This window comes from Plectropomus leopardus, chromosome 17, assembly GCF_008729295.1.
Source record: "Plectropomus leopardus isolate mb chromosome 17, YSFRI_Pleo_2.0, whole genome shotgun sequence".
NCBI classification, from domain to species: domain Eukaryota; kingdom Metazoa; phylum Chordata; class Actinopteri; order Perciformes; family Serranidae; genus Plectropomus; species Plectropomus leopardus.
The window spans coordinates 9,074,966-9,101,542 of NC_056479.1; the positions used below are offsets into that span (position 1 = coordinate 9,074,966).

Here is a 26,577-nt window from a genome sequence, read left to right on the forward strand (position 1 = left end):
AATCCATATGTATAAATGTTTTAAATGTTTTAAATTTAAAGTATTTATGTCTTTGCATCTCTTATTGGTTTATTCCTCACCTTAATTATTATTCTGAGTTTTCTGTGAATATTTATTTTTATGGTCAGTTGATGGCCTTGCTGTGTGTCTGCCACTTGCACCTTGACCTATATAAAAAAGAAAGGCTTTGCTTGCTTGTCATGTTACAAGTTTAAATCCCACATTCAAAATTTTGCTTCAGCTTAAGTAAAAGTACAAAACTGTTTGCATCGAGATCTACTTAAAGTACCTAAAGTTATAGTACATTTTATGTAGGTGGTCAATTTCACAAAAAAAACAGTACTTTACTGGATCATAATTATTGATGCATTTATTTTAATTGATTTTTTTCCCCACCTCATACAGACTGACTGTTAGAAGTAAAAATCCTGCTTTGAAAGTGATAGATAGAAATATGTAATTATATTGATGGAAGTGTACTTAATGTGTTAAAAGTAAAAGATTTATGCAGAAAAATGTCCCCTGTGACTACACTAATATATATTATATAGTTAGATTATCTTTACTCCTGCATTAATGTAAAAGACAGGATTTTACTCTAGTGGCTGATTATGGTGGAGCTTTATTGTATTTTAATGATAATTTTCATTACAGGTTAATCTGCTTATTATTTTTCCCATTAATTGTTTTCTGATTGAAAATGAGCAAATTCTCACAAATGTTAAACTGGAACCTTGAATTGTTTTTGCAAAATGTTAATTTGTAAAGTAACTCAAGATGTCAAATATTTGTAGTGGAGTAAAACGTACAATATGAAGTCCAAGTAGAAATAAACCACACAAAAGTGAACATTTTGATATCCCTGAGTCAATCCATTTACTCAAACTCGTGGGAATTCAAGAATTTAGCAGTCAGTCAGTGCATCAATAAACACTAAAAACACTGCATTAAATCAACACCAGCATTTTATTTTTTTTTCTCCAAAAGCATGTAAAAAACAAAAAAGAAAAACAAGAAAGAAAACGCACAAAATGATTGTGTATATTGGCGTAGAAGGGGGGGGGGGGGGGGGTGGCTTACATTTTAAAATGTTACACTTCCATACCACAACTAAGCAATAGCGAGAAGGGAGAATAGAGGAGAACGACTGAAAACACAGTCCAAGCGTCCTTTTGCTGTAAGGCCACCTAACTCCACAGGTCAAGTCTGTAATACATTTTCAAAGATGCATACATTTAAAATGTCTCGATGACAGAACAGCATTGAAAAGTAAGTCCACATCAAGGTAAGCACAAAATGAAGTGACTCACAGGTTTAACATTTACAACGTTACACCTCAATCATTCACCTGAGCCTCTTGGCACCAGTGTTAAGTGTACCTTATCTGCTCTGTTACACTTAGAAGTTGCAATTCACAGATTCTGCAGTTGTACCTTGGCGAACTGCTAACAGAGAATGACAAAGACAGCATTTCTAGATACAATATTCTTGATTTTAAAGCATTCTCAGGGATCCAGAGGACCGTTTTAAAATGAAACAAGGAAAATATAAAATATACATCGTCACACATACATACACACACACACACACAGTGGAATTACTGTACATGTTATGTTGATAAAAAGTGGTTATGTGGGAAAAAATGGCTGCTGGTTGAGTGAAGTAATCCTATGTTAAAGAGTGGGATTCTAACATAAGCAGGTCTGTTTTTGAAAAGGCATGATCAGGAGATTTCTTTGTAAATATCTGTGCACTCAAAGGAATTGTTTGAAACAAAAAAGCAATAAGGTCAGCTATTTATTTCTAAGGCTTCTCTTTAAAAAAACAAAGTAGCAGATATCCATCTGTTTGAGTTTCTATTCTGCACAGCATGCTCAAATTCACAGTAAACCTTCAGTCACAAAACGTATTTTGTGTCATTCAAGTGTCAGTCAAGTCTCAGTGGTATTCAGACCTTTTTTTAAGATGAAATATTTGAATGGCTTTAGACTCATTCTTTCAAAAGAATGAAATAAAGATGCGAAGATCTTGTCGAGCTGGGATAATATCTTAGGTGTTTGAATTAAATTAAATTTCAAAAAAGTGGCTGGAGCGCAGTAGCTGCACTGCAGGCCGAGGCAACATATTCAAAAACTTTGAATAAAGGCGATGTTTGAGTTTAGGGACGAGTTCTTCCTCTCACACCAGACACTGTCATACTTTTACCAGCAGGGGGTGCTCTGCAATGGATTTTGCATGCAGCATGCAAGAGCACATCAGGGGACCAAAATTGTGACATCCCCCTCAATCAGCCACCTACTGTAAATTCAATACTAAGAAATAGGTCCATGTGCTAAGACATATTCAGCTAATAAGACAGGAGATGAGAACAGGAAGGCATTTATTAAAAAAGGAAACCTGTCCACGCTTTACTGGATGGGGGTAACGTATTGATGGATGTTCAAGACACAGTGATCGGATAAGATCCGTCTACATCCCCCATAAAAAACGTCCACCTATATGAACACAGTCAAATACAGCAGGGGAAAAAATCACCACAAGACGCCAACAACTGACAGGGCGTGAAATGACGAAGGAAAAGAACTGTGTGGTTTCCTGCAAGGCTTGAGCTCCGTCCATCAACATCCTCATTTTGAACACTTTTCACAACCAATTTACAGCTCCTCTTAAGATGTTTCATCCGACGGAGTGATGGAAGCGTACGCACGAGGCCTCAGTTTCCCTGTGATTGATTATCTTGTCTGGTGATCACGTGTGGTCATATGTGCAAGACAAAGAGTACAGCGAGGTGGGGAATGTTCACTAATCACAAACTACAGCTCTACTTACAGATAGTATACAAAACACAATCTGAGAATTCCATTAAAATTTCCAACCACCGATAAAAGCTCAGAGAGGATTAACTTATGCCGTGACATCAATCAAATCCAAACTCAAGTGCTTCTAAAATCCTTTAAAAAGTGATTCGGTATGCATCAATGTAATAAATGAAATCATTCACAACACAAAAAGATCGATACAGTCATAAGATAAGGCTATTAAGACCCAGTCATCCCAACATGCAAGGATAAGACTTACAGTGGTCAATAAAAACAGAACAAACCATGGGATGAAGCCAACAATGACAAAACACAAAAATTAAAACCCGAGAGGTGAGCCGTTGCTGATGTGCGCCGTTATTATTTTTTTTTTTTTTACAGTACTCTGTACCCTGTTTGTTCCTCAAATATATGAAACCTGACAAACTGACAAAACTGTCTGACAGCAAAGTCACAATACTGAGGACTATTATTTCAATTTGTGGTTTGTTAAAATGAGTGAAACTATGAAAATTTTGACCTGAGTGTATGCTCGACTGCAAAACATGGATGCTCTGGAACCTCTCTGATATGTTTGCCTGAGCATACTGTTTTCAAAAAAATTAAAAAGGGTGCAAATTATTAAAAAGAATTTTAAAAAATTATTATCATTATTATACTCCCCGTACCAGAGAAGGCTTTTGGTCACAATCAACTTCCAATTCCAGGAGAGGAAATTGGGAAATAAAATAAGGAAGAAACAGATATCAATTAAATTGAACTCAAAATGTATCCCCCAAAAAGTATTTTTTCTAAAATTGAATGGATTATGACTGGCCAGTCATTTCCGAGCTGTTTGTGCACGTATCTATTCCGATGGTATTTAAAAAGCGAGAGTGAGCGCGTGGGTGATTTAACAGTGCCCCAGCATATGAGGCATGTGTTCATCGTGATGTATCGGAGGTGTTAGGAGGAGGAAGAGGCATGGCTAAGATGGGACACAGGCGGATGTGATTATGCCGTCTTTGTTATATTATCTGTCTCCTTGGAGGCCCAGAGCTCTTTGTGCTGTTTGCGTCCAAAGCCCTCGTCGTAGTTGCCTTTGCTCTTGAACAGCTGCTGAAAGTGGGGTTTACAGTAAAATTCACCTTGTAGAGCTGCAAAGGTGCCAAGGCTGCCGGGAAGAGGAAGAATGAAACCATTATGTACGAACCAAAAAGAGTCAGGAGAAGAAGAAAGTCAAGAGAACACAGAGGGTTCCCACATCTTCAGGCAAGTGAAAGACTTTCTTTAATGACACTCTGAATTGAGTTTAAAGGTCCCGTGTGTAGGATTTATGGGGCATCTATTGGCAGAAATGGAATATATATATGCATAACTATGCTTTCATTAGTTTATAATCACCTCAAAATAGGAATCATTGGGCCTCATGTAAGGAGTGATACACTAACAAATGTTCTCTTACTTTTGCTGGTATCCATGATTTGTTCTTATTTTGTTAGTACCCACTGATTTTTCGAGACTCGCCAGAGTGGTCTCGTTTTCACAAGCCAGATAGTTGCCCAGTGCAAGGAAAAATAAGTTTTACATTTGAAGAATATTACAAAAAATACATTAATATCATTTTATCAAATTTAGATAATGTTTTAGAGTAGACGATATTTTTATTTTTCAGAGCTAAAAAAAATATTACTATACATGGTCTATTAATCCCAAATAATGTAATGTCAGGTACTGTGCATCCCTCTGCTGACCAGTGCTGGAGTGTACTTTAAAAATGACACTTTCTGTGTACAAACCATAAAAAGTATAGGAGTGCAGCTGAAACAATTAGTTGAATAATGTAGAAAAGTAATTTTCAACAATTTTTTTTAACTGTGTAAGCCATTTTTCATGCAAAAAACATTTTATGGTTCCAACTTTTCATGTATACTGTATGTATGAGGACTTGCTGCTTTTCTTTCAGTTTTAATTATTATTGATTTATAGAATTTATTAAAACCTTTTTGCATGCATACTTTTTATACTTTAATCTTACATTTTCTTGAAATCACATTTACTTTGTATTTATTTATAAGCAGGCCTACATCAGCTTCACTGCTGCAGAAGTTTTTCTTAAAACCATGCATTTTCTTAATCCTTCTTAAACATCTTTAAAAAAACAAAAAAAACAAAAGAACTTTATGCACAGAAAACTTGCACATTGAGTCTGATGCTTCTATTTTTCCATTTGTTGTGAAAATATGCAATATGAGATAAAATGAAAAGATGTATTTCCTGCTTTTCCTCTCTCCACTGGACTTACGTATCTGGCTGTAACCACTCTCTCTCGTCTTTTGCATTTGGCACTGCTGCTGCCCTGAGGGGCTGAGCTGTCCACCGTCTCTCTCTTTTTATCTGTATGCCGTCCTCATCATCCTACTGGTCATTATCATCCACCTGAATATTTGTATTTGACTGCCTGAAAGTGAGCTCTCTGAGTAATGAAAGGATACTGTGCATCCCATTCATCTGTCTTGTTGCAAATGTGTCCTGCAGCCACATTTTCTCAATTGATTCTTGGTCGAACAAACTTCTCAGTTTTGGATGAAAAAAATAATTCTCAGTGTGCAAAGGCCTTTAGAATGCGGGTCCACCTCCACAGAATCCACCATTTTTTTCTACAGTAGCCCAGAATGTTTAAACCAACACAGCTGTAACAGGGGGATCAGTTTTCCTTTTTTTACGTTGGCCAACACAGATCTCCTGCACGCTTGGCACACAGTTCAGTTCTGCATCCTCACCACTAGATACCACCAAATTCTACACACTGAACCTTTAAGACCAATTTTACAATCATCAAAATTGAAGAGAAAAACCCTAAAACATCAACTGACACTGACAAGTTAGGGACAATGTTTATTTTAACATATAACATGATATGGCAATTTTGTGTTTCTCACTCTGCATGCAGGATTCCACTGCCTTAAATCGCACTGTGCTGAGTGTGAAAAACTTTTTGCATGTTGTATGCATTGCTTTATACCGGTTTAAGCCATGCTGAGAAATCTTGGTTAAACAGACAATTCATGTTGAATTTGCACTTCCCAATATCATCCACGATACAGTGACAGCTTGGTAACAGACAAGGGATCCTCTACAACAAGCCAGAAACACAATATGAGTTTTGTTGGTTCGACAACCCTGATCAGAGTGAAGTTAATGCAAGATGCATTCGGTAAATTTGTTTTTTTAAATAGATGTAACAATTATTTTGACATTTTACAAAGCAACATCAGCAAAAAAGGATTACAAAAATCCAGATTGCTTTGTCTGAGCATTTTTTGGGAATTGTTAATACTTTTCAAAGATTGATTTAAGACATTTTCATACCAATTACTGCCTTATTTTTAGATGAATGAATCCACAGAAACCCTGAAAACAATATATATATTCACCTTAGTTTGGCGTTGCAGTGCTTGCAGCAGAAGCATGATGAATGGAAGACCTGGTTGTTGGCAACCAATCTCTCCATCGGGTAGACCGTCTTCTCACATGATATACACACCTCCTTTTGGGTCTTAAAGCTGAAAGACTGAGCACACAAATAAACCAATTTACAACCAGACACGCATTGATCTCGGCCTTGATCCTCAGTGAGATGAAAGCTAGCATTTTCTTTAAGAGAAAATGCAGGAAAGTTGCTCTTTTCTGAGATCAAAAGGCTGATTAATGTGAAGGGGGGCAAGAATAACTCACACAGAAGAAGAGCAGAGAGGCATGAATGAGTGAAAGAAAAGAGAGACGGTGCATATTTACCTTAGATCGCTGGACAGGTTTCTCTTCAGTGGTATTCCTGGTGTCCTGGACAAGCAAACAGAAAAAAAACGTAACATTTAAACAAACATATTCATATCTGTTTTAAGACTCATCTTAAAAGTGCAACAGCAAATATTAGGTAAAATCAACAGTGGAGTCTTATTAGATTCCAACAGACGAACGTCACATGGATGGAGGAAGGTATTTTTCACTGTCCTCTTATTACCTTTACCAATGTGTTAGTATTGTCTATCTGATCTCTCTTTCTCTCCCTCTTTTTATTTGCTCCATCTGTCTCTTTGCACCCCTGGGAGAGGATCAGGTGCCTTCTGTCTGGTCATGTGAGCTGAGCTGTGGGACGCTCTGCATGGGGCGGCCCTCAACATAGCAGAGCAGCTCAGAACCAGCCTTCCTGTTAGGAAACCTCGCAGAGAAGTATCAGCTGAAGTCTCTTACAAATGGTACGAGATTTCTTAATGAAATAAGATGAACGACACCTGCTCTGCTGGTCTGAATCTTAGCAGCTTTCCTATTTACCACTGTGATGAAGCATTTCTTTCACTTCTTCACACAGGTTTACTCTTTAATTCTCTGGTCGCCTTTTAACATAGGCCACACATTTTCCTGCACATAGTGTCACGTAATAACAGCTTGGTTCACAATGACAGGAGGAATTGAAAGACTTCCCCTGAGGTGCTCACAAGGTTCAGAGGAAAGAAAAAAGCTTGCACAATCTTGTGCTGGAGGACAGTAGGAATGCTTGTATCTGCCCTCCAGAGTATTGCAGCCTGTCCTCGACAGCAACGAGCATGACCACATCTTTACACAGGGCCAACAGGTAGTTCAAGCGGATAATAAACAGACAGAGAGACATTCAGACGTGTACACAGTACATGGTACCATGAAAAGCCAGTGTGTGGGGAAGAAGGGCTGCCTCTGTTTAGGCAGGGGAAAAGTCCACTGCAGACTTTGCTAAAACCCTGTTATGTAAGGCTGTTTGGCTGGAGCTGGAGCTGGAGGGGAGTAGTGGAGGTGGGGTCGGGGGGTTCAGGCGCTGCTACCACAGTTGCAAAGAGAAGATCTTTAGCATCAGACGCAACTGCTGATCATCATTTTTTCAAGTCTATTACTCTTTTTGGCTTGCAAAATTTCTAGCTTTGTAGGCAAAATGACAAATCTAGAGTCCCCCACAGTGATGGAAATGACAACGTGAAGTATGTGCATCCATCTTCCTCATAAAGTCTGACCTGCCTGAAGTTCAGATCAAAAGCTTTTAAATGACTAATAATTAACGCGTGCGCACTTGCAAAAACTTTGAGAAGTAGGGGCAGACAATCACAGTACATGCAGTTTCACATCACTGTATCTGCTGTTTATATGACACGTAGCACTAACATAACAAGCACGTTTCACAGAGAAACTGATTACAGATCAAATACACAGGACGGATATGTCTGTTATGACTAAAACAGAGCATGTAACGTGTGGCTATAAAAATATTTCATCACGATAAAAACAAAAGGTCACTGATTGTTAATTGCCACCAGGTGGTGTATGTATATTTAAGTCTGTATCTGACACTTTTGTTAAACTTGCCCTGAAAAAGATCAACTATGTACATATATAAGTATAAAATGATTCATTTTAGTGTCATTTATTTAGTGGTCATCCTCTCTTCGAAAGACATCACTGTCATGATCAGCACAAAATGTTCAGTGTGTGTATTGAGCACACAATCGTGCTGACAAAGACGTCCTGCTCACTGATGCGCAACATCGCTCCCAACCTCATACAATAAAAGATTGGTGGACAAACGTATACTATGACATTGCCATTCCTCGTGTCTACATCAATTGTGAATCTAACTAGAAAACTAAGAGTGGCCCTCTTTGAAAAGCAATCAATGAATGAATCTTGCCTCTGTATTTTAATTTTAACACCACCACCACTAAACAGCTGAGTAGGAGGTGCAGCAAAGCTGCTCCCTGCACTTACGAGAACCGGATGACATGCTTTTGAAACGATTGGCTCATTAAGTGAGGCCATGCAGCTTCCTGGAGATGCAATCACATCCAAACAGTCTCCTCTTCATCCCCGACTCCTCATGAGCTGAGTGAATATGCTGCTGATAAGCTAGCAGACATCTCACACACTGCTGGTTATCTCACACACTGCATGTGAGACCACTTCCTGTCGCTGCAGCACAACTGCTGAGCCAACATGACTTTGATCTTCAACAATATTTAACAGTACGGAAAACTTTGAATGTGTTAAGTTCTCACAATCCCGTTATGGGGGGGGGTTACATCAGCTAGAACAGGACAAAGAGGTCAGTAAGGGCTTCATTTGTACATGAAATCATGAAATTAATGCTGCCCAAAAAGGAAAACTGACCTCAGTGAAGGCATTGCCAATGTTTTTTTTTTTGTTTCTTTTTGGTAAAAACAACACAGCAAGATTAGTTACCATGTTAGGGGGTAGGCATGCATTCCAAGCACACAGACACACATACACACATACACACAGACACACAGACACACAGACACACATACACACATACACACATACACACATACACACAGGCATCCAGGAAGAATTCAGATTAGCGTATGCCATCTTGTCTTGTTTTACCTTATATGTACATGAGTCTCAATTGCCACCAACAGCTCGAACGTGGCAGGAAGTTGTGATGACACATCTGGTTTCCTCTGTCTTGTAGAGTCCCAATAGGGACAGCAGCAGCTAACTGACTTCCATCCCAATAAACAACTGCTAACGACCACTTGTTATGTACACTTAAGCTGCAGGGTGAGAAAATGACGAGATTTATCTCTGTTCAGTAACAAGCAACTCCCAAATTAGCTTAAGAGTTGTCCTGGCCAATAAAAGATACAAAGAATAACCAAATTCATGGACGAAGGGGAAATTTCAGGCTTCCATGAGCACAGAACAAGGTGTTCAATGTAAACATAAATAAAGAGGGTTTGTACTGCAGTTAATTAGCTCTGTTACACCACAACTGTGAAGCAATTGGACATAGCACACTGTGTGAGAAGCTTGGGCCAGCTGGAGAGTCGTGTCTTACCCAACAAAGACTACTTTCACACGAGTGGTGAAGTCTTGCAACAGAGGTTCAACTCTTACCTCACAGCATCAATCCCTCACTTCAATATTAAATCACACCTGCACACGTCTGCTTGTGTGTGTTTCTGTGTTCATGTTGCAACAATCCAGGAGGTTTTGGTAACACAGTGACAGGTTCATCTTTTCCCTTTCAATTTGTTTAAAAAGGAGTACTTTGGCGTTTTGGGAAATATGTTTATTCACTCAGATTGATACAACTGTCATGGCTGTACTGTAAATATGAAGCTACAGTCAGCAGCCAGTTAGCAAATCTTAGGGTAGACTGGAAATTTGTGAAGAAAAAGTCTGGAATTAATAACTCGGGTTATTTCACTTCCATTTTTGTACGAAACAAGCAACATCTAATTGGTTACTTCGTGAATTTTAGAGATATTGGTAGGTGGATATTACCTTTTGACAGAGTCATGTTAGCAGTTTACCTCTATCCGTTTTCTATGATATGCTGAACTCACTAATGACCACATACTGTATTAAATCATGGACGTGGCTACTGTGACGTCACCAATTGGTTTGTGGACTGCTGTTATTTGAGGCCTTGAATTCGGTTGCTTTCGCCAACTTGGTTTTGTTGGAGCCAAATGTGACCATATTTGGATCAGAGGGGTGGAGCTGTGGAGGAGCAAGGAGTGGATCTAACTAAGAATCTGAGGACACTATCAGCAGACAGCCTGTCACTTTAAGTGGCCTGTCCTTTAAAACTTAACACCTTAATATAATGTAAACTGAGGAGTTAAAAATACAAGTAGAGCTGTCATAAATTTTGACAACAGCTTTACAGACTGCTTCATGTACCTGGCTGTAAACATGTTTATTTCTGTTGTAAAGTTGGGCATTTTACAGCAGAAATACTCCTTTGACTCGCTTCTGGAGCCAGAATCAAGTCACTTTTCAAGGAACTGCAGTTTTTAGCACTTTGGCACTAAAGCTGGACACACCAAGACCCTTGTAATCACAGTGTGACCCACACTGTTGGCCCTTGTCGACACTTGACAGCTTTTTAAAAAGCATGCAACCTCAAAATAACGTGTGCCAGTCCCTCTGTGTTCTGGAAATCAAACAGGTGCCAAAAGTACAAACCAGACCCCTCTTGTCTGGATCTTAGTGTTTACAAAGGCCATCTGCTGACGTAAATTGCAGCCTTTTAAAACAGTTATAACAACTCTAAAGAATATTACGAGAGTGAAAGGCCAATTTATTTACAGAGTTCAAACCTCCTTGTGCTGATGGACACAACACAATTAGACAACCCCCCCGCGTCACACTCGATCATCACTGAATACACACTGTGGTGCGTGATTCCCTCCAACAGGCCCGTAGAAGGGAAGGCAGGCGCTATGATAACAAATGTCTTATGTCATTAATCTAAAACAAGGCTCCCACTCTCTCTCATCCCTTATTTTTAGAAACGTGATCACTGTTTGACAGTTTGGGACAACAGAGTGGAAACAACAGAACAAATGTCAAGAAGCTCATTCTTGAAAATCCAACTCAACAGTGTTAATCAGCCTCTCTCTCAGTTGTCAATCAGTTTGACTTCAAACGAATCATAACAAACAATATTTTCAAGTCCAGCACTAGTAATGCAAACCATGAGTCCTAAATGTAATATTTTTCTGCAGATTGCATCTTAACTGTACATTTCACTTTCTGGACCTGCAAGCCATGGCACAGATCCAGCAACTGAAACAGCTGCTACAGGGCAGATAACAGCAATCTTCCATCAGTAACTCAGAACATGAAGAGATGGAGCAAGTTATGTGAACAAGAAAAAAAAATCCAACTCAAAATTGGTATGTGGTTGTTTAAACTTTACTGTGACAGAAAAGTAAGTATTAGCTGAAGTTTTGATACTTGACTGGCCGGGGAACTGAGGGAAGTACGATAAAACAAAGTGATCCTTCAGATGGAGTTTCAGCACACCGGTCTGCAGAGTAATCACATCTGGGAGCGTTTGGTCAGCCTCTACTTCTCTTCCCTTTTTGAGCTTCCTGTATGCAGCGAGAAAGTGACGGGGCACTTTTCTGTGTGAAGGGCATTGGATGTCTGCATGTCTCTTCAGTCAACTGATGCCGGACACTTGTTTTTTCACTTCCTGTCTGAGCAGGCTGTTAATGTCCAGATAAAAGCTTTCAAAGGATTTATCAGAGTGTACAGCTATGCTTCTGCTATTTGACAAGCACTTCAAAACTGATCAACTTTTAGGTGGAAAAAATAAGGTCACAATTACCAACTATTTTCAATAAAATCAAAAGAAAATTCCCCTACTTGTGTTTTTCAATTAAACAGCCTTGTGTCTAACTTTTTGTGTAGTAAATGTCGAAAATTTGCGAAAAACAATAATTACAAATGGGATATTTCCTATATTTTGTCTGATCAACCAGTACACATCTCAGAGATCCAATTTATAATTATATTAAACTGAAAAAAGAGGCAAATCCTCGCACTGGAGACCACTCTGCAATATTTTGACATTTTTGCTTAGAAAATTACTCAAGGGATTGATAAATTATGCATAGTTGCAGACATTTCTGTTGACCCCCTAACTGATTAATCAAGTAAAAGAAGTCAGAATTTCTTGCATTCTTTGTGTGTGTGTGTGTTTTTTTATTCAAAAGGAGAAACAGTCAAACAGTCTAAATGCTCACATTTCATCATCATTCCTGAGGCTGCTGCCTTTTCAGATCAAAAAAATGAAACAGATTTTTCACTTGTAATTTGTAGACAGCAAACTTTTGTTCACAGAACATTAAGTTCTGCACTGCAATGCCTGTCTTACTTAGCTGAAAAAGCTATCAATGTCTCCTTTTGTCACTTCTTTGAACAAGCTGCCTGAGGGCACAATTGAAACTACTTAAGTCCTCTGATCATTTGTGTCACATATCTGTCCAACATTGAGCTAAAACTTCACCAAAACCAGATAATAGATCAAAAAAGGCAAATGCATCATCTGATCTTTAAGAAAAATTGTATTTCTCATTTTGTCCCTACACTAAGTGGTGTTCAAACCTGCAATGTTCTTAAAGACTAATGGTTGGGGTTGGTATGCTGCAGCAGCTGGTCTGTTTATGTTTTCTTCTTAAAATTGCAAAGAACAAAACCAGTGAAGGCCTGTAAAAGAATGTTTTGAAGACTTGGAGCCTGCAGTGACTTGAAGGTAGAAAAGAAACAGCCTCAAGTGCTACTTCTGATCAGATGTTTTCACTGACTGAGGAAAAGAGGGACCATTTCACAACCAAACTCCCCTCCAGGACTGGAACTCAGGACAACATGCCCCATCCCGTCTCCACAAAAAAAAAAAAAAAAAATCTGACATGCAAATATCAGCCCTGCGATCACAGAAAATTACCATCACACACCGAAGGCTCCTTAACCGAGATGTTGTTGACTTGAACAATTATTGTCAAGGGACAGGGGACTGAATGTTGACTTTTTTCCATTATATAAATCATCTTAATTACCAAGATCAAATGCGGATCATTTAAGTTAGAGTGAGTAGATCCCACAGAGCTCTGCGGACTTCGAAATTTGACTCCTAAAACATCTACTGTTGACGGTTGATACTGTGGGAAACTCTACACTGTCTTTTTAAAAATCAGCCTGCCCTAAGGTCCTTTCAAACCAGATAGCCTACATTAGGTCAGTGCTGACAGCCACAGAGATGCAAAGCAATGTGAGTGTATGGCTGTTGCTTGGACAAATAATACTAAGAATAATTATTTAAAGATTTTAACATCAGAGAGCTGCTGATTAAAATAAATCATATTGACATAATACTGATAAATAAAGAGCAATAAAAAGACAATTATTAGCTTTTGATATCTTACTTAGACTAATTTGTTGCTGTATTTGTAGTGCAGCCGGACCTTATATCTGTCTGAGATCTGATTTTAATTAGACTTCAGTGAACCATGTCAGGACAATGAAATAAATCAAACCAATCAAAGTGAAAGGAATGTGTTAAATCTTTGCCTGTCAGCCCGGCAGATGTCTATACAGGTCTGCAGAGCCTGAAGTCAGATTTAAAATTCCCCATTAGAAGAGAAAACAAGATGCAACATAAAATGGGTGGGGCACATGTATATATGCGCCAGTGTCTATCAGACATTTGTCTGATGATTAGAAAAGAATGAGCTTGATGTAATTTTCATGTGCAGCACACATCATAATCAGTGCAAGGATAAAACTTGGCTTCCACAAAAAAAAAAAAACCTTTCAAAGCAAACCCTAAAAAATGACTAGGTATATAACTAAACTATTAGTCTGATCATTTTTGCCTGCAGCTCTATTGCCTGGACCTGCTGGCGACCCATTTAAAACTGTTTTGCACATCTGACAGCACGAAAACACCCCCCTCCCAACATATGGCACTTCTGACATGCCTGGCAAATCAGTTTTCTGTGCTGTTAATGGTAATTGTTTGACAGAGGAGCATATGGTCAAACAAAATAAATGTTATTAGTCCTCACAGCAGCTTTGTACAACATGCTTTGTCTTAATCCACATTATTTGCTTTGGGTTTTTCGGACAAACAGGTGAAATTGCGTCAGTGGCCTCTCAAATCCACCAGAATACTGACGTAAATCAGCCAGCAGAGCAGGGTGTCAATCTGTGCTGTCAACTCTGAATGAAATTACAGTCAGGCAACCCACTGATGGTGGCAGGAAATGAAAATGACCATATACTTACTTAAGCCTTGCCGCCATATGCCAGGGCTATAATGACACAGTGTTGTAAATGTGGTGCCCTGGATGGATAAAAAGTGGTTTTGCCAGACCACAGCGCAGTTTGTAAAATACTTGTCAAACACTAACACTGGCAAGACAACAAGAGTGAAACACATGTTTTCTTCCACCTGGAGTAGAGTCTTAAATCTAATGCTGCTAATGCTGTATTAAACGGATGATCGCAGCAGCTATGGCAGTGGACATTTTGCACAATGGTATCCCAGTTAAGATCTGTTTTTTGGAGTACACCAGTATCTTCTCCTGGGTTGAATCCTATGTTTTGAGAAACCCTGCATGCCAGTTGGAGGATGCTGTGGCATGTAGAGACCGCATGGAGGTTTTTGATTACTCTCTGTTTGTACAGAAAGATGATCTGAGGCCTGGATAATGTTTTGATCATGGATATGGTGAAATGAATAACAAGCATTACCCCATGTTCTCTGTAAAATGCCATATCGCAAATAAGTCTGAAAGTAAGATAAGAAAAAGAAAACCACGAAACTAATGTGAATCTCAGTAAGCAATATTGCAACCATGATATCGTTGGTTAAATTTAAACTAAGTTTAAAATAGATTTTCTGCTTTTATTTATGTGCTAATTTTGTTTATTTGTTTGTGTTTGAGGTGTGTGAGGTCAAATTCCTATTACAGACTACTTCACAGTACTTTCTAAAGACCTTTATGTAACACTGGGCAGGTTGGAGCCTACATTTGGCCACAACAAAGAAATAAGCACACAAACAAAAACATGAACGTGCTCAGGCTTGTAATTGCTGTTTGAACAAAACAAGAACATGAAATCACAGCACATAATATAAAACCACGAGTCAATTTACAAATCGATTAATAGGGGAGGGAAATTAAATTAGAACTGTTAAAATATGGCCATTCAAATTACCTGGCGTAATTTGTGTTTAACATGTTATTCAGTGGGGTTTAGCTCATCTTTGATATTAATTAGCCAGAAAGCTAGCTAACTACCGTTTATAGACGTTAAAACAAGCGGCGCACTGTTAGCATCGAGAACACGACGGCAGGCGGTTAAATTTTCCTTAAATTCAACACAAAGCCTCCATTAATGTTATTTTCCCCCTTAATACTTCAATTACATCCAGCATTCACATCGTAGTTTATACAACACACCGGCTCCCGATTAGCTAACCCTGTTAGCCAGTGGACGGGCATCATCACCTCACCTCATCTGACAAAAAAAGCAGCCGAGAGGAGAGCAGCGGAGGGAGGGAGGCTGCAGACACACACACGGTGCTAGCAGACGAGAAAAAGCACTCACCATCTGCGCTTCTTGTCTGCGACACGCTGGGGCTGCTAACGTCTGTTCACTCTGTGGCTGCAGGTTGATATTTGCTCTCTCATTCAGTTTTCGGCGAGGCTTTTGTTGTAGACGCTTCTGGCCCCGGTGCCGGTGAGTTACTAGCCTCCACTCCGCTTCACGTCTCGGTTTTCATCAGAACAGAAGGGTTTTTTTCTCCGGCAGGATGTCGCACGCGATTGGTTCACCTCTGCTCGTGATGCGTTCACGTGCTGTCGGACAAATCACAACTGAGAGTGGAACAAGGCTGTCACTGTCAAGCATAGATAGATTAGATAGATAGATAGATAGATAGATAGATAGATAGATAGATAGATAGATAGATAGATTTGAGAGAGTACACGCCACATTCAGCCATTCACACACACATTCGTACATTGGTGGCTGTGGCTACCATACAAGGTGCCTGCTACTCAGTACTGTTTGGCTTTCAAGTCTTTCTATGTTCAGCCACCTCTTGACACCCGTATTATCATCTCTTTTGTGGATTTTGAATATTTATTATGTAAGTGATATATATTATAGTTATTACATGTTATTTACACTCCTTTTTTTTACTTTGACCTGCAACTCTTGTACAACAGTTCCGCTTGCATAAAGAAAGTCCCATGGTATTTTATTTAAATGATCGTATTTTACAAAAGCAAGTATGTAGAATTTAGCTTTTGTTATGTATAGGCTAAAGGAACAAGGAATGATATGAGGCCAAGATGAATTGAAGTATGAAAAACATCTGTAAAACATATGGTATAAACCACTGCACAAGCTCACAAAAAACACAGATGTACATCAGTGACAGCATGGTTTAGGTGTTCTGGCCCCTGCTGGAGTTATATTATTACATATGCGGCATTGTACAGTGAAATTTTTATTGTTGCCATCCAACTAGACCGTAACTCAACATCATTAGTATCACCAGTGTTAACGACATGCAGTTTAATGACAACAGGAAAAGTCAATGGTTGATTCAAGTGCATTTAGAGTTATGATTGTTCACTGCCCCCTCCTGGTTACAGTGATGACCTGTAGTGCTACATTTTGTCATAGCTCACTATGTCATCAGTCAGTAATTTCAATCATTTGCATCCATATTGGTAATAACTGTGCAAAAAAAGTTTTAGCTTTCAGTCTAGTTCTTCCAGTGAATGCTTTCAAAATCAAAATATTTGATTCTGCACTAAAACCTGAATACATATGTTGTAGTATTTTTCTCCAAATGTAAGCAATACAGTTTTGACAAAATAGTTCTAGTGCAACAAGACAACTTTTTCATGTTGTTCTGTGCTTCACAACTCATGCCTGATGCTCTCTGCCTCATGAATTGAAGGACAAAATAAAATATCAACTTCATGTAACTGCTTAAAGTAACAAATTTAAGCTCTGCAGGTGTTACCTATGAGAAAGCATAAGAGTGACATAGAAAGCAGATGCAAAGGTAGATGCCAAAGGAGTCTTTTTAATCAAAACTTCACATTTTTCCATTGTGTGAACAAACACTTGAAATTCCTCTCATACAAACAAATGCATCTTTGTTGAAAAACATTTAAAAAGCATAGACAGACTAAATGCCAAGGAAAGGCACTTCACTAGGACTTAAATACAAGACACAGAGAGCTATACAGAGTTTTAACATGTACGTGTGTGTGTGACTGAATCATCGCAGAGCGCTTTTAAAAAACGAAACCATTCTATGAGTCAGCTTTGTAGATTAACAAAATGCAAACACACTGACACACTTAGCAAAGATCCTTTAGGAAAATAATAAAGCTTCAAATTTCCAAGCACAAAAGCATGTTAGGAGATCAGTAAAAGGAAACACGACAGTGACCAACATATCTTAGCTCTGACTCGTTTAGTGACAGCAGGATTCTTTATAGCTCTATTGCTCGATTCCTACTGACTTACATTTACAACAGTCTTGATGATATATGTACAGCGGCTGTCTCTGAGCTGCTTGCGTTGATCTGTCTGACACTCTGCTGAGCTCTGACCAAATCATGAGGCCCTAACCATCCTGACAGGAGTGTCAGTAATCCCCCCTGCGGTCCTGTGCTTGTGTCAGCCTCTGATATGCTCTGCTATCTGCCTACTAAACAGACAAGCTCGTCATGGAGCAGTTGGTTGCACATATTATTCTACTTATGTGTTCTTAATTTTAGTTGTCCCACCTGCTCTTTCTACGCTTTGGTGGTTCGGGGACAGCAAAACTATCGTCCCCTCTGTCCCTCCCCTCCCCGCTCCCCCTGTCTCCCCCGTCCCTCTCACTCCTACGATCTTCTCTGTCCCTCCGGCTTCCGTCTCCATTACGACTATCGCTGTGGCGGCTGCTGCTGTAGCGGTCCCGGTCCCCGTAGCGGTCCCGATCTCTGTCTCCATGGCGATCCCGGTCACTGTCTCCGTGACGATCGCGGTCCCTGTCTCGGTCTCCGTGTCGATCCTCTCCACTGTGTCGATCGCTCCTGTCGCTGTGGCGGTGGTAACTGTCGTGGCGCCCCCTGTCCTCCCCATGTCTCTCCCGTGGGGTGTCTCTCTGTGAGGGAGGTGCAGGTGGAGGGTAGCTGTGCTGTGAACTGATTTGGGTGGTTTGACTAGCGGGCACAGAGCTCAGGGAGCCAGCGCTGGTGAAGCCCGACATGGACAAGTTGACACTGTGGGACCGCTCTGACCCGTTGGCAGACTCGGTCGGCACAGAGCTCAGGCTGCCGGCGCTGGTCCAGCATGATGAGCTGTTAGACTTGGTGGTGAGCTTTGGAGGGCCACTGGATGCCGCCACAAAGTGGCTCTTATATTGAGCCTGGAAGAAAGGAGACATTGAGAGGAAGAGATGAGCTCCCTGCGAGGCAAAACAAGAAATCCTTACTCTGAAACTACAAATTAAGGACATCACTGCCTCATGAAAGAAAATCACCAAAATATATTTGCAGGGTGGTAATAGTATGCTTATTTATACACAAGCGTCCTATCTATATTCATAGACAAAATTTCAAACCTTTTCCATGAATTTTAAGGACCCATGATATATATTTTTTTTTCTTGCCCCACTTGCCTGGCATTTTTCAAACGTATCAGATTCAAACTCTATTCCAACAAAATGTCAGCTAGCTGGTTTACATGAAAAGAGAAATGAGATTACTGTAACAATTTTGATACATTAAAACAATTCCAGGACTTCTCCAAAATTTTCAATGATTTTTTTAATGATTCCATGACTTCATGCCTGGAAAATGTGATTGTGACAGTGACAGTGTCAGTGACTTTTCCAGTTTATTTCATGTCCATGGGAATCCTATATATACAGAAGACCAAACTATTTTATGACCAGGTGCTGAGATTTTTGATTTGAAAAGTCGCTCTGCTCTGACTGGTACACAACAGTTTCAGTTGTCTTAACAATATTTTACTAACTCCAGTATTTCTGTATCATTTTAAAATGTATTAATTTGAAATATGAAAAAAAATAGTTATACAGCAACGAAAGTGGAGCCCAACCAAAATTTTAAAACATTTTTAAATCAGAAATGTGCAATATGAAAGACAGAAAGTCAAGGATACAATTAAAACACAATACTTAAAAAAGAACAACAGAAGGGAGGGAGCTCTACCTGGAAGGCTTGTTTCATCGCAGACATGCGATCTCCCATTGCCCCTGTGGCAGGTTTGCTGTAGCCTTCAAAGCCACTAGTGGAAGACAACAAGCTGCTGCTGCTGCTGCTGCGTTCCTGCAAAAACAACAGAAAGTGACTCACATGTCTCTGAGTTTTGTCCAAATTTCACCGCGCATCCCCTCAAACCAAGAGAAAAATCTTAGTCATCACAGATCATTTAATGCTGTCAGAGGGCCATGGTTTACAGGTGTTGTCTGGAACATTTGTTAAAAATATTCATTTTCCAGTGCCAAGTATTTACTGTAACTATACTGACATTACAGAAAAAGCAGATCTAGAGTGTAAAAGAAGTAACTCACAGAGCTTTCAGCCCCCAGGCCTGGTCTCTCTCTGTAACCAAGACCACCTCCGCCAATATTCAGCTTCTTTCCTTTACCACCCTTGAACCGCGATTTCCTGAACCAGGGATTCTGGGAAAAAAATGGGAACAAGACAAAGTGACTCATAAAAACCAACAGATTTACATTCCAGCTTTTTTTAAAATCTTTGATCCGTCTCACCTGCATGGCTAAATCCATCAATTCTTTGGAGACGGCTTGATTAGCTCCCTCTAGATTTCTCACGAGGTCACCAGCAAATGTGGTGTCTTTGCTGGTGAGGAGAGTGTAAGCGACACCCTTCTCTCCTGCACGACCAGTACGACCAATCCTGTGTGTGTGCGTGTCGATGTCTCGTGCTACGTCGTAGTTTACCACTGTGCGAATGGACGGGATGTCCAGACCACGAGCTGGAGAGGGATGATAACAGGAAAATGTTAAAATTTACATTCATAAGCCTCTACCATGGTTTAATAAAAACAAATGAGACGGAGAAAACTTCTCCCACGTCCGTCACCACCTCCTCTTGCACTCACCAGCTACATCAGTGGCCACCAGAACGGGCAAATTCTTTTTCTTGAAGTCGCTGATGACCTTGTTCCTCTCACTCTGGTCCATGTCTCCGTGCAGGAGACCCAGGCTGTAGCCCTCCTGAGTCAGGTTAGTCGCCAATTCCTCACAGTTCGCCTTCTTGGTGACGAAGATGAGGACTGAACCGGAGGAGGTGAACTCGACCAGCCGGCGGGTCAGCCAGTTCCATTTATCTGTCGGGCTGGGCAGCATCTCCACCACCTGGGTGATATCTTCATTGGCCTGGTCAGAGAAGTCAGGTAATTAAAACATGGGATCTCTGTCAAGGTTATTCTAAAACTTAGCTGAAATAAAATTAAAAACATGGCTTTAAAAAAAAAGAAAAACTGACTGAAATTGTATAGATTGGTGCATGAATTTATAGAGGCTGGGATGTCTACATGAATGTGAATCAACTGCCTTTACAAAGTGATGTGTGTTTATATTGTGATAGCTATTCTAAACTTCTTCAATCTTGCCCTGACAAAAAAGCCACATTGTAGTAAAACATACTAAAAGTAATAAAACTAAAACATAACTAACTAAACTAACTAAAACATTTTTAAAGAATAAAACTGAACCTAAATAAGAAAATCAACTCTTCAAACTGACTGAAACAAAAAAAATTAAAACACAATAAAAATACAAACTTGTGAAAAATACAAAACTATAATAGCTCTGATGAAAGTGCAAAAACTGTACATTTAATACATTCAATTTTTTGCTGCAACAATACTTTAACAATTAACCAGGACAGAATTATTTTCATTTTTGGCACTGACTGAAACCTTTGAGTCACACTTGATTTACAATTTTAATTAGGAGTATTGTAACTGTACTCAATTTTATTTTACAACCTTGAATTTCTGTGTAGATTTTGAGACACAAAAAAATAGCAAATGTCTCTCTTTGTGTAGCTACAGCTCTATTAAAATAATAATTGTAAGTTGTTTGCAGATAAATGTATGATTCTGCATACCTCTCCGATGTCTCCCTGCACCACACGAATAGGATCTACCAAGATGTCTCTGGCCAGCCTCTCTATCTTCTTTCTGAAAGTAGCACTAAACAGAAGAGCTGTGAAGGAAATAAAATTAAGAATTAAAAAAAACACAGTGAAGCCTTGCTACCTATGACAATTGTCTTAACATTTAAGGAAGCCCACTTACTCTGTCTGTCTGGGCGGACGTGGCTAGCAATAGATCTAACCTGATATTCTGAAAGGAAAAAGAGAAATAAGCTGCTGTGCACAAAATATGTTTACATACATACCTGCACTAATGATGCAAACCCACCAAAGCCCATGTCAAACATGCGATCTGCTTCATCAAACACCAGGTATGTCACTCTCTGCAGGGATGTTGCCTTCTTCTTAACGTGGTCAATCAGACGACCCTGTGCAAAGATGCATAAACAGTAAATCTCCCATTTGTTGCAGCATTAGAGTGTGAATTTTCCTCTTCGAGGGCAAGGCAAAGACAAAAGCTGCTCATCTTACCGGAGTGCACACCACAATCTCTGCTCCCTCCTGCAGAGCCTTGGCCTGTTCCCACATGCTGCCTCCTCCATAAACCGCCACTGAACGCAGCGAGTAGGCTTTCCCAAAACGCTTACATTCTGCATGGATCTGCCAAAGAGACACATATTGGTAAACTGACTTGCCTCGGGATGCAAGTTTCAGTTAATACTGCAGCAAATATCCTGTGTACATTGACAAAGTCTGACCCAGTCCCCTGCCATTTCTTACTTGCTGACAAAGCTCTCTGGTGGGACACACAATGACTGCGATGGGCCCTTCTCCTGCCTCCAGTTCCTTTTGGTCCATGATGTGAACCAGCATGGGCCAGATAAAAGCTGCAGTTTTGCCACTGCCAGTTTTTGCAATGCCAATCATGTCACGTCCAGACAGAGCTATAGGCACACCCTGAAACCCAGAATGGGAACAACAACAACAAAGATGAAATCATCAAAAAGAAAAACACTTAGTTACAAACTATGTTGCAACCTTAAGATCTATACCTGGCACTGAATGGGTGTGGGCTGAGTGTACTCAGACTTGCGGATTTGGTGCATTAGCTGCTCATCAAAGTTGAAGTGGGCAAAGCTAGTGCAAGGTTTTGGAGGGGCAGCACCAGATACCTGAAAAGGACAAGAAACAAGAGGCAGAAATCCGAAGACATTTAGAACAGTTATGATGACGACATGATGAAGATTCATAACTTCGAAGAAAAAATTCTGCTAAAATTGGATGGACATCAAATCATTTCACTGGAATTGTAGTCATATGATTTCATGTGACGTATACATTAAATTGAAACAAAAATGACAATAAATAAAATGAAATGTTTATAATTTCAGCTATATAACATTATTCTGGACTTACCCTTAAGTTCAATTTGTGCCTTAACTCCAACACTTGAGCTCCAGTCAGGTTGCTGAGCTCTTCATGCTCATTGTAGAAGTTTTTCTCAAAGGGTGGGTAATCAATCTGCAAGAAAAAAAAAAGACAAAATTACAAAGAAGTCACTCATATGACATGTGAAAGACATGTAATTGTGATTTGTAATTGAGACAACCCTCTTAAACTGTCTGTGCTCAAACAGTGGTGTCAACTTTACCTCAGAGTGGTCAATGGGAGGAAGTGGCAAGATGATTTTCTTGGTGGCAGAGGGGATTGGGTTTCCGTCACTGTCATAGTCAATGTTTTCATCCTCTTCCTCTTGGGTTAGCCCGGCTGTGGGATTCTCTGCCATGTAGCGGAAGTAGGCTTCCTGCAGAGAGCACAGTGTTTCATGTGAAAAACTGAGCCGGTGTGCTGCTCACCACAGCGTCCAGGCACCAGTAACTGACAAATACCTGAGGAGACATTCAGCTCAACAAACAGACAAATTACTTTTCACAAACTGATATCAACCATTCAGTCTTTTGCTGACATAAGATCAACATTTAAACATGCTTCTAAACAACAAGAATAATCTACACAAGAAAAAGGACTCCATCATAATAATCCTAAATGCAACCTGTATGGTCAGATAGAGAAGAGGGCATGGGGCTTTATAACATAAGAGAGGGCAGATTTAGGTAATGTTTGGTCTGGAGACCTCTCTGATCAACGATGTAGTGGATGAAGAACTTTGGAGGGCTCACTCACTTGTTCATCTTCTTCTTCAATGTCATCACGAATACCCCTGAAATGACAAGCGGAGAAAAAAAAAACTTCCCTGCGGCTCGTTCATACACCCAAGACAGCCCACATCCCATTATGACTAAGGTCAGTGCTTACCTGATGCTATCCTTTAGTAAAAATATTGCTAGATGTGAAATGCTTTGTGCCAGTAATAGGAGAAACTTAAGATACAACGTCTGCATAAAGATAAATTGCTACTGGTAGTTTAAACAATGAATAGTGCAGCAGTTACGTACAAATGAACAGCATTATTATCTCAAACTTGTGGGCTTATACTTTTGCTCACAAAATATACATTTTTGTGAGCAAAAACTTTTTTTTTTTCACTTGGTCAAATTTCTCATTTAAGCACCAATATAAGGACCTTAGAAGTGACTAAAAATCAAACTAATGGAAAAAAGTGAGCACATTTGAATCTTACTTGGCTGACTTCTTCTCCTTTTCCTTTTCTTCTAGTTTCCTCATGTCTTTAGCTGCTTGATTCTGAAGGAGAAAACCACAAGATTTATTAGAGTACATTAAGCGTTTTGTAGCATATTCTAGTTTTCCTCTGCTGAACTGTAATTCTCTTCTTACCTCAACCTCTGCCATGAAGGCATCCAGTGGGTCATCTTCACTGTCTGATCCACCACCAGACTGCATCTGCTGCCGTGTGGGCGAGTTCTCAGCTGGGATGTACGGCAGATCCACATTGCTGCTGGACTCCTCCTCATCATCTTCAAAATACCTTGTTGAACATGACAAAGATGCAGTTATCCAATCATTCAATACCACAATTACATTACATAATGATGGGGATTGAATAAATGTATAAATGTGTATGGGAAAGGTGTAACACTCACGCATTTTCCTCATCAAAGTTAGCTCTTTTTGTCCCTATTTTGTAGAATGATGGGAGCTGCTGGCTCTTTCCATAACCCCCACTCGATCCTGGGGCTCCAAATGATGTGTGAGATGTCTGAGGAAGGTGAGGTTCCTCTTTTTTCCCTGCAAGGGAAAATCCTCCAAACCCAAACCCTCGCTTCACACCGGGACCACCTTTGTTCCAGTTCATGGCTGTGCTGTGAAAACAAAGGAAGGAAACGAGCCTTTAAAATCCCTCTGTTATTACTCCAAATCTTGGTTAAAAATTGTTGCGTTCGTTTGTCAGCACTGGTTCTTTATTGAAGGTGGTTCTTCAAATACCATGGGACATAGCACTAGTCTGAATCTTGGAAAAGTCTTGTCATGCTCATTTAGTCAACAAGAACCACGTATCACAGATGTATTTTGATGGACAATGGCAGTTTTAGGGCACCCTGTCAGAAGTCAATCACTTCTTACATCATCCCTTTCGATATGGACAGACGTGGTTTGATAAACCTGAAAGACGAACCAAGAGACAGGGGCCTTCAAAGTTGACCCATATTAGAAAACCACCCCACCTTTGGATACATATCTTCTTCAACAGTAAACACAACAGTATGGTTGTCTGATTATCGAAAAAGATATCCACAATTTTAATACTTTTGGCAACAAGGCCCAAAATAAATATGCAAGTGAGGTGATTTTTGTCCTTCAATCTTAATTTGCAAAAATGCACAATCTCTCTCTTTTTTATTTTCATTTTTAAAATGTTTTAGTGTAGACAGTTCTTCATCTTCTGAAGTTTTCACAATTTCCATGCTATCGGTTGACCGACAGCAAGTATATGAATAGTAAGCAGGGTTGGACATTAACTTTTTTGTTCACCTGCCATTGTGGCTCGACTCCAAAATCTACCAGCCACTCAACAGATTACCATTGTCAATTGGGGAGTTGAGTACAGCAAATCCAGCATGCTTAATATATATTTTACCAACATTTGGTTTGTGGCTGGTGCTAATTTCCAAACCTGATAGTAAGTATATGTTAAGTAGGTCAGTCTCACAACAAAATTCTTAATGATGTATTTGATTTTCACCTCAAATATTTCTTCAGTTTTCCCATTTGTTTATCACTACATTAGCAGACCAACTAGTAAATGATTATCTCTGACTGCAATTCACTTTGTTGAAGTCTGTTTTATTGTTAATTACTTTTCAAATTAACAGATACACAAGGAGGGCGAGATTAGACTGATTTATTTTGTCTAATAGGTCATAACAAAAAAATACCTACGCACACTGTTCTGTAAGAGTTAAAAAGCCTTTAATAAATGGGCATTTTTGGGGCGTATAAAAGGCTTTTATACCTTTGCAAAATAGTATGCCTAGGTATTTTCTGGTTATGATTTATTGACAAAACAATTAACAAGTCTAACCTCCCTCGGTTTTTTGTTTGTTTGTTTGTTTGTTTTTTAAACCTACACATGTGAAGTAGCACTCCTCAGTCAACATATATTATAACAAAAAAAACTGTCGCAGAGCAGTATATGCTAACCTAAAACAGCATAATGTGTGCATAGCTACTTATCTGCGTAGCTGTTCGGGTAAAAAATCAAGACGAATTGTGCATTATATACTCGCCATTCATATGACATTTTCATTAATAATCACAGAGGCCAACACGTTTGACAAAATGCAGTATTACATAAATAAGGCATAATTTAAACTGGGTTCTGCATTGGAGGGGGTTAACAGGCTAAGAAACTGTCGTAACCGCGTTAACACAAAGCTAATCAATAAGCTATTTGCTTAACACGAAGGTACAAATAATATAGTATTGGGATTCATGCTAACTCGGGCGGCTACTTTGCAATGCAGTAACTTGATATCAACACAACATTAACCACAATCTTCAAATAGCATTAGCTTTAGCTCAAGGCCTCGAAAAGAGGCCGAGGTGGGGGCGTGCGCTGCTGGAGTCACCACACCGTGAATATGGTTTATTTAGAGAGCCTTTTACAACCATACAAAGTATACGATGCCATTATTCGTTGACTGGATATACTGATAATGGTGTAACAGTGTTTAGATGTGCATTTTTACCTGTTTCTGATGCCAGTAAAACCGCCTGTGTTTTCAGTAGACCGAGCGGTGTGTCTACGTCATCAATACGCGCAAAGTGCCTGTCGTTGTCAGTGC

General features: G+C 39.5%; 2 protein-coding genes across 3 annotated transcripts; both read right to left on the reverse strand.

Annotated features, from left to right (window-relative positions):
- Window positions 1-2,363: 2,363 nt before the first annotated feature.
- On the reverse strand, window positions 2,364-15,931 carry limd2 (LIM domain containing 2). Its single transcript, XM_042505048.1, has 4 exons — window positions 15,756-15,931; window positions 6,597-6,641; window positions 6,236-6,372; window positions 2,364-3,972 (listed from the first exon to the last, which is right to left on the reverse strand). Exons 1-4 carry the CDS (start codon window positions 15,756-15,758, stop codon window positions 3,813-3,815), a joined length of 345 nt encoding a protein of 114 aa, XP_042360982.1. The 5' UTR covers window positions 15,759-15,931; the 3' UTR covers window positions 2,364-3,812.
- Window positions 15,932-17,230: 1,299 nt separating this feature from the next.
- Window positions 17,231-26,563, reverse strand: ddx42 (DEAD (Asp-Glu-Ala-Asp) box helicase 42). Of its 2 annotated transcripts, XM_042504733.1 has the most exons (18): window positions 26,482-26,563; window positions 24,376-24,594; window positions 24,110-24,260; window positions 23,955-24,016; window positions 23,498-23,534; window positions 22,965-23,117; window positions 22,730-22,834; window positions 22,366-22,485; window positions 22,094-22,270; window positions 21,845-21,973; window positions 21,642-21,741; window positions 21,516-21,563; window positions 21,326-21,423; window positions 20,313-20,589; window positions 19,960-20,186; window positions 19,759-19,869; window positions 19,397-19,513; window positions 17,231-18,588 (listed from the first exon to the last, which is right to left on the reverse strand). In XM_042504733.1, the coding sequence occupies exons 2-18, from the start codon at window positions 24,585-24,587 to the stop codon at window positions 17,950-17,952; spliced, it is 2,763 nt and encodes a 920-aa protein (XP_042360667.1). In that variant the 5' UTR covers window positions 24,588-24,594; window positions 26,482-26,563; the 3' UTR covers window positions 17,231-17,949. The 2 variants fall into 2 exon arrangements, with proteins under 2 accessions (XP_042360667.1, XP_042360669.1); XM_042504735.1 differs by lacking the exons at window positions 23,498-23,534; window positions 24,110-24,260; window positions 24,376-24,594; window positions 26,482-26,563 and having other exon boundaries at window positions 23,955-24,021.
- Between the last annotated feature and the right edge of the window lie 14 nt (window positions 26,564-26,577).